General features: G+C 34.8%; 2 protein-coding genes across 2 annotated transcripts; one reads left to right on the top strand and one right to left on the bottom strand.

Moving 5' to 3' along the window:
- The first annotated feature begins 650 nt into the window (after positions 1-650).
- LOC145564023 (ankyrin repeat domain-containing protein, chloroplastic-like) lies at positions 651-5,964 on the top strand. Its single transcript, XM_081624388.1, has 7 exons — positions 651-1,519; positions 1,995-2,077; positions 2,383-2,481; positions 2,610-2,708; positions 3,782-3,880; positions 3,974-4,072; positions 5,564-5,964. Exons 1-7 carry the CDS (start codon positions 742-744, stop codon positions 5,663-5,665), a joined length of 1,359 nt encoding a protein of 452 aa, XP_081480514.1. The 5' UTR covers positions 651-741; the 3' UTR covers positions 5,666-5,964.
- A 1,012-nt stretch (positions 5,965-6,976) lies between these two features.
- On the bottom strand, positions 6,977-8,611 carry LOC145565303 (transcription factor bHLH18-like). The gene is made up of 5 exons (XM_081625352.1): positions 8,582-8,611; positions 8,024-8,158; positions 7,688-7,861; positions 7,153-7,587; positions 6,977-7,051 (listed from the first exon to the last, which is right to left on the bottom strand). Exons 1-5 carry the CDS (start codon positions 8,609-8,611, stop codon positions 6,977-6,979), a joined length of 849 nt encoding a protein of 282 aa, XP_081481478.1.
- Positions 8,612-8,837: the final 226 nt, after the last annotated feature.

The raw sequence follows: 8,837 nt of genomic DNA, 5'->3' as shown, positions 1-8,837 counted from the left end.
ATCAGCTCATTTACACTCATAACCACATACAACACGATGGTAAAATTTGATGAGATTGTTTTAATTCTCAAACAAATAACAAATTTGTTTTTCAAGAGATTAATTTTGTAAAATTTTAAACATAATAGATATAGGATTAAACGGCTACTTGTGTTGCTAATGGATAATAAAAAATAATGGGAAAATTACAATAATTGACATTAGTTGTTCAGTGAATTTTTTCAATTATTGACACTAACTTATATCACTTGCTAAAGTGACACCAACTTGGTACAAAAATTACAAAATTGACATAAACAGCACTGAACAACTAATTTTACGTAACTTTCAACCCGTATACAAGTATAAAATTGCTTTTCAACAATCATTTGCTTCAAAAAGTTTAATTTGTTGGAAAGATAAGACTATATAGATGTCATATACTCATATGTAGAGTATTATTGATGTTAAGTGCCTTTAATGTCAATTTTATTCTTGTTTTGGGCAAGTTGATGTCAATTTAACGAGTGATACAAGTTTGTGTCAATATTTGTAACATACTCCTAAGTTGATATCAGTGATATAATTTTACCAATAATAAATGAATGTATTTTTTATTTTGCAACTTTAGAAACAAACGGAGAAACTTGAAATTTGTCAAATTTGCTTCAAACGGCAAGGGAATTATCAAATTAAGAAATTAAGAGCATAAACTCAACAGTCAACACATATCTTGTTTCAATATTTCAATCTACACCAACAATGTCACCAGCAGCAACAGTTGCAGTAGGAGCAACAACACCAAAGTTATCACTCACCCATTCTCACTACCCTAAAACAATCTCTCTCCTCCCACCCTCCTTTCTCTCCTGCCTTTACTCTTCCCATTCTAACTCTCTTAAACTCCTCAATTCTCTCTCCTCCCATGTCTTCTGCCATGCGTTTCCTTCACACTCCCAAAATTTCCAATTTGCAACCTCAAACTTCGAAGATGAAGAACAGGTAATTGGGGATTGTTTAATTTTTGAAGATGGGGTTTTTGAGGACCCATATATTGAGGAAGAACTAAACCCTCAAATTTCTTCAGTTTCTGAAACTACCCAGAAATCAAAATCGAGGCAAAAACAAGAAGAAAGTATTGAACCCCAGAATTTAATCCCAGAAAAATGGAACTCAATTGTGGAGGAAATCAATTTGACCAAGAAAGAAAGGAGAAAAATTGCTCAGGAAATGGAATTTGGGCAGAAAGTTGTGAAGAGGAAGATGATTAATGTGAATATGCAGGAGTATTTGAGGTTAAGGGAGGAGAAATTGTCTCAATTGAACCCTGTTGTTTTTGATGACCCGCCTTCGTTTCGTGCCGAAAATGAGGGAAGTGGTGATGATGCTGATGATGATGGTGTTGCAAAGCATAGGAGAGAGACTGTAGATTCTAGGGTTGAACCGAAGAATCCGAGATGGGCTGTTTATGGTCGTGGATTGGATGATATTACAGAGTTCTTCAACAGTGGCAACTATCAGCCTAGTGAAAAATCGGATGGTAGTACTATCTTCTTCTCTCATCTTTGTATATTATTATATTATGTTTGTGTCGTGTGTACAACGGGTGTATTGGATATACACGTTTAGTCACGACAATTCATATACGAAGTAAAAGTTACAGATTATGCCATATTTATTTGGACTTAACTTTACTTATTATATGTAGTTCTGTAGTATTGAATTTCGAAATTGCTGGGAAAATGAGATTTGTCTAATTGTGTAAACATCCTTTCAAATTTTGGTTTACCAGTAGTTAAAGAAATAAAGACCATGGTTGTTAAACTATTTTTGGGATTGTTATGAGAAAAGAAACTAGGATAACATTGAAGTTGTGGGCTGTCATGTTCTCTATTTCAAGATTATTAAGTTTCATGTAAAATAACAATTTAAAGGTCATATTTCATTCTATAAAATTCAATTGCATTAACATGGAAAGTCCTGAAGTTTATCTTTCTATGTTGTTGCAAATGTAGGACGTCAAGGTCAAGTGTTGTTTACAAAGGAAGAGAAGGCCCTAATGAATGCGAAGAGACCTAGACTTGCAGCTGCTACTTCTGTAAGTTCTTCGCTACCTATGGTTAAATTTGAAATCAAAGAGTTGTATTAGGCAGCCAATGTGGGTATTTTAGCTGGGGTGCTTTCTCAAATGATGCTTGAGATGGTTTTTTTTTTCTTTTTTTTTTTTTTTTTTTTTTTTTTTTTTTTTTTTTTGTTCTTTAGATGGAATGAGGCTTTGTTGATTGTATTGTTAAAAATGTAATTATTATGATAGCAATTAAACAACCGGTGATGTTTCATGGATACTGATATGTTTACTGTTCTCGCCATTGCCAAATTTGAATGGGAATTTTGATTTTGCAGCAAAAATGGCTGCCTCTGCACACTCTTGCTGCATCTGGAGAATTTTACCTTGTGAATACTTTGTTAAAACATGATGTTGATATCAATGCTGCTGATCAGGTTAGGCTCGCAGCTGTATTCATGCTGCAACCCTTCATCAATTATCATTATCTTGCTTTCATGTATGGTGCCTTTCACTTTTCTTAACTTCTTAGTCTGATATTGGTCTGTCATTTTTCTTTTTCCAGGACGGCTTAACTGCACTTCATAAAGCAATAACTTGTAAAAAGCAGGCTATAATAAATTATTTGCTGAGAGAATCAGCTGATCCTTTTGCTCGTGACAAGGTTTGAAGAAAGTTTCTTCCATCTTTTATACACTCCATTCCTGATGTTTTGAAGCTTTAAGTTTGAGTTTGTGCCATCGTATTGTATATTTTTCTGCATTGTTGAAGCTGCCTCTCATATATGGGGCCTTGTATATGGGGCTGGCTTAGCGACACTAATTTTGTTTATTTGATCAGCTGCAAGCCTTCCTGTAGTAGTGATATTAGCTTTAGAAAAAAGTGCAAGGCACAGTAAGGCCCAAAGGGTCCTGATGTCCAAGAACCAAGGCGATAAATGGAGTGATTGGAGTCATGGATATGCATCGTGATTTTGAGGCTCAAAGTTTTGCAAGGATGTTTATTCATTGATTCGCCTTATGAAAACATGATTTTCCTTTTTTCAACTACTGAATTATTTTATCTTTAATCAAAGAAGGAAAAGAGCTGAAGAGGAATTTGGTCACATGGGTTGTTTTGGTGCACTGAGGCACATAGGTCTATGCCTCCATTACAGGCATGCCCAAGTAGTGCTTCTTCTGTACACCCAGTTGAATCATGTTTACGGTACATCAACACTCATTTTCTACTTATTTGGGAGTTCAATGAACAGTTGTGCTAAGCTTTGGGTTTACTAGTACATCTGAGGGGTATAAATGAAATTGACACGAACAAGAGTGCTTGAGGACGACTAGAGGTGTTTTTTATTTTAAGAACGAGAAAAGGCATAGACCATTGAATGTTATCTTTCATAAGCATATCTAACAGGCTGACACATCTCTTCTTATATCACTGCATAAACTTTTGAAAGTAAACCCATGATTAGTAGAACAAGAGCTGGCTTGAGATCTGACGATCAATTCACTTCAGTGCTGCTCCTTGACTTTTATACTATTTCTATTTACTGGCTGTCCTACAATTTAGCTCCAGACATTCAATATATGTGAACTTTTCAGCTTCCAAGGTTTTCATATTGTATAATGATTGCTGACTTGACAGATTGTTTGTCGTTGTTGTTTAATAGCTACAAGTATATTTTCCTCCTTGTGATCATTCTGCAAAGTATGATGATCTGGTATGTTTTACTGATGCTTGCAGGATGGGGCAACTTTTATGCATTATGCTGTTCGAACCGCGTCAAGTCAGATTATTAAAACACTGTTGCTGCACAATGTTGATATTAATCTCCAAGACAATGTATGAGCATTCATTTCTGCTTGTTGGTGACTTTTTATTTAATGAACCTCTGAAACAATATATTAAATATGCTATTATTCTTTCCTTTTGAAGGATGGGTGGACTCCATTGCATCTTGCTGTTCAGGCTCGAAGAACAGATGTTGTGAGGCTCCTCTTAATGAAAGGAGCAGATAAGACACTAAAGAACAAGGCAAGTTTCTAATACTTCATTATCACTTGCATTGTTTTTGAGAATGTTTGTGTATTGAATTATTGGGTGATTGATTTGTTAGTGTATGCACTTGAAGAATACTTGGTATTATCTAATTTCAAGTGTTTTGTTTCCTGACTTTCCTCCATATAATGCATCAAGAAAGTGTGGTCATATAGTTGGGAAGGATACGCCTTTCAACCTTGAGGAGTTGAGGTTGAAAGTCTGTTCTCTGCTTGTTTTTATATCCTGTCCAGTGTCCACACCACCTTAGGGTGGCCCAAGTGCAGAGAGAATTTGGGTATTATTCTATGGTTATGTGGAATGGATTCAGATCAGCACACACAAACAAGACACAAATAACAAGATTTGAGGGAGAAAGATTGAATCTTGGATTAAGAAATGCTCAAAATAAAGGTTTCTTACAAACAGTGGGTTTAGCCTGCCACTCTCTACAAGGGTAACTTTAGGTTACCAATCTCCACAAAACTCAATCACAAGTTGCCTACCTCATCAGTCTCTCTCCCCTTTTTATATGTACAAGCAATTCCCTGAATGATTACTACTGGCTGCTGATTTTGTCTTATGTGCTGCTCTCTTTCCCATCATTTGCTGCCATCTGTTCTTTGTTGATTGGGGTGGGTGCATTTGGCTGCTCTGCTGTAGTCAGAGGTCCGTTAGTGATCCTCTTAGTGCGTTCCTTCCTCCTGGAGTAGGTGAGGACCACTGGTGGTGTCACAGGGTCATTAAGCCCTATTACATTTTAAGCCTCTTTCTGAGTCTGTGGAGTAAAAGGGGAGGCACCTGCACTACACTATCTGTCAGAAATTGCATTTCTGGTGTCAGATATTTCACCGCATTCCAGCTCTTTTTAATTTTTATTTTAATTTCTATGGTTATGCTCCTTTGTTTGCTCACTTTACTCACCTTTTTTCAAACTCTTTTAAATGATTATTTTATTTTGTCCTTTTCTGTATATCGTACGATTCCTTATGACGATTCATGTTAGCCAACCACAAATCATTTTGGGACTAAGACGTTATTGTTGTTGTTTTTGTTGTAACCCCCTCCCCTTCACGTGACTACTATATTCTTTGTAATTGGGGTTTGTCCAAGGTTGAGACAATTCTTTTCTCCCAATAAATTAGCATCCATTTTCATCATCAAACCAAGTTTCAAAACATCAAATCAAACCAAGCTCAGTAGGCTTTTCATAACCTCAAAACCTCTTCTTTAACTCCTTTCTCCAATTCATTATTGCTCCAGTTAAAGTTCATGCGATTGAGCGCACTCAAGTAATAATGTGTTATTCCAGCCAATTTTGCCTTAGAGAAATAAGAATTGAACCTATGATATTGTACAAGCCTTTAGGCATTTGCATTGGTTTTTCATTTCTGTTATATTGAGAATAAAATTTCCAGTATAGATCTTATTAATCTTTCTCAACCTTGTCGTATGAACTATCAAAGACATTCTCTGTATTCATTTCAGGACAATCTGACTGCTTTGGAGCTTTGCCTGTATTCTGGTAAAGACACCAAGACTTATGAGCTCATTAAGCTATTGAAACAGCTACCTAGGCAACATTGTTGATTGTACATAGAGAACAGTAAGAACTCGACATTTAACCAGATTAGCTGCTTGCTGGTAACTTGATGCTGAAGGTGTCCACAAACCTTGGCTGAGTTGGATCGTGATTTTTGAGGTCAGAACATGTTTCCAATGGCAGAGCTGCTGCCCTATTGGCCTGGAGGCGGAGTGCTATAAAACTTATATAAACCTAATAGAGTATTGGTGAAATGCATGTAGAAACTATTGGTCCTGTAATTTTGTTACCTAAACTGTTAAACCTGCTCGATAAATCCCATCCTCTATACATGGTGTTATCTTAAGCTTGAAGGTGTACAATTAGTAATCCATAATTTTGATGATCTTGTTCGTATTTAATGCCTGCTTGGTTTGGGACACAAATTCTGATTACTTCAATTCTTCAACCAAGCCTATCCTTCAATAATATGCAAAACTGCTAAGGGTTTGAGACTGTCTAAAGTTGGTGAGCAGTAATCCGTTACGAGCTTCTTGACCCTTCTAGTTGAATGTATAACTGGAAATAACTTGTGAACACTTTTAATTTTTGTAATCACAAAATATTGGGTGATGCAACCATTGGTGAGAGAATTAGATTGAATCCTAATATGATTGATACTTGATTTTTAGGAAATTTTTATTTTAAATTCTCAAATAATTGTGTGTTTTGTTTTTGCTTAATTTATTGTGCTTATGCCAATATTAGACTAGGAGTAATGGGTACCGTGATCGCAACAAGAGTTGAGTTTTGACGGATTTGATAATTTCAATTAAGGATATGAAATTCTCTGTGGAAATAGGTAGAATGAATTGTTAGGAAGTCAGGGACTTAAAATCTTTAATTTTCATGATTCCACGGAAGTAGGTTTGATTGTTAATTAGAAAAGACATTGAGAACTCGAAAGACATTTTAGTGTTTAATATTTCTTGTGAACATATAATTGATTGGTTGGGTAGAAATTTGTCTTGCATTGATTTTACTCGTGGTGATACTTCGTTTTAAATGTTTTAATTATTTGATTTCCTTACGTAGTTTATATTTTTAACCCTATATGTGATTGTGGAGGATTATTTCGGCTTTATTATTTTTGCTACGTGTGCAACCGCCTATCAACCTCGTTAAACAGTTTGAGTTGACAAAAATGGAAATGTTTCATATATGAGAGCGTATGCAGCCATATCATGCGCACATGTACTTCCCTATTTTATTCAGTAAAAGTCGGATATGATAAGCTTAAGCTAAATTACTAAAATGAAACAAGTACAAGCTCAACATTATAAAATTAATCTATTCTGTTCGATTCAAAACGATGGTTGTTAGCTAGCCAAATGAAGGACGTTGCGAAGAGTTGTAACCAAATCTGATACATACTTGTCATAGCCCCTTTCCACCTGCAGAAATAATTATAGTAAAAATTCATTAATATCCACAAAAATATTATTGATAAGATTAAACAAATTAAAGTGAATGCGGAAGAGGACGGAATCATCACCTGTGCAATAATGGTAATATCTAGTGCTGTGTTGTTCATTAGTGCAACGTTAAAATTAGTAACGGACAGACCATGCTTCTCTGCCTCTACAAATAACTTTACGAAAATGCCCTTCTGTTTTTCACAACATACTCTTAATATAAGCATTTTCCCCATTAATTTTACTTCAACTTCTGGTAATGAAGCTCTACTACTACCATAACCATAACCATCATCATCACCATCACCATCACCATCACCATCATCGCTACCGCCACTATAGTCATCCACAGTCGACAGAGAAACATTATCATCACTACTGCCGTTGTCGGCTTTGAATTTAGTTTTTTTGACTACCACAGTCCTCTTGGCAACCATACTTTCAAGTACCTTTACTTTCTCTTGAAGTTCCTTCATATGTTTAATTGCGGATCCTAAGACTGTTGTTTTATTGACCTGTATGTAACATCATAATAGTAAATAGATTAATAATAATGGTCAAACAAACTTTACTCCGTATCATTCAGAATATTGGTAAAAAAAAAAAAAATGTCACCTTCTTAAGGCCGGGAATCATAGCAGAGAGTGAAATGATCATATGGCTCAATAATTCCCGACGCTTCCTCTCAGCAATAATGTGATCTTGGATTTGGCTTGGCTGTCGTTTTCGCTTTGAGCCAACACTCACTGCTTGCTTCTTCGTCTCTTTCTTATTTTTTGATGGTTGGCTCTTTTGAACATCAGACCTTACAATGTCATCTTTATCATTATTATTATTATTATTATTATTATTATTATTATTATTATTATCATTTTCGTAATCTTTGCTTTCGCTAATATGAGGGGTCGATAGATATTGATCAATACTATCAAAATCTCCCTCAAGAGAGACCGTGGTGTTGATAGGATAATAAGGGAAATCAATACCAAGTGTAGCAGCGAGTTGTTCTTCAAAAGTTGGTTCACTTTGCTGATAAGGGTCGTTTATTAAACTAGGATTATTTGGATCTATTTCCATATCCATTTCCTACATCAAACAATTAAAACCATCAATTTGTTAATTACAATTAGCGTACCTAGACCAATAACAAATAGTCTAAAACCGTGCCGCACTACTACCACAGTACATTTTTAGACCTCAATGGTCAAAGGGCAATTGATCAAAGTTTGGTAGTAATTCGTATATACATTTTAGATATTTATTAAACGTCAATTGTCTGTTTAATAAATATCTACGATATTTGGCAAAAAAAAAAAAAAACAATGTACCTACAATATGTGTGAGCTTGTGAGGATCTAAAATAGATTCATATATACATAGTAAATATTAAAGAATAACCAATACAGTCATTTAGGTAACTTTTTAATTCATATGTATTAAGTAAAACAAATGCAAGGTGATTAATATAACATCTAGAGAAATAAACTGAGTAGAGATTAAAGGTCTTACCAATTCTGCTAACCATGCTTCCATAGTCATCGTTGGAGTCATTATATTGTTTACTCTTCTAGTGATAAAAATGTTCACTTACAAGAAAAAGACTGAAAGAATGAGTTGGACTTTTTGGGGGTACCCTAATTTATTTTATAGAGGGAGGCTGTCAAATTTTGTGCTTTTGTCTTATATGTATTTTTTTTTTTTTTTTTTTTTTTTTTTTTTTTTTTTTTTTTTTTAAAATATTTCTTGCTGGCTAACATGGCAATAT

This window comes from Chenopodium album, chromosome 10 (genome assembly GCF_948465745.1).
Source record: "Chenopodium album chromosome 10, dcCheAlbu1.1, whole genome shotgun sequence".
Classification (NCBI taxonomy): Eukaryota; Viridiplantae; Streptophyta; class Magnoliopsida; order Caryophyllales; family Amaranthaceae; genus Chenopodium; species Chenopodium album.
This window is presented reverse-complemented; position numbering and strand designations above follow the sequence as displayed.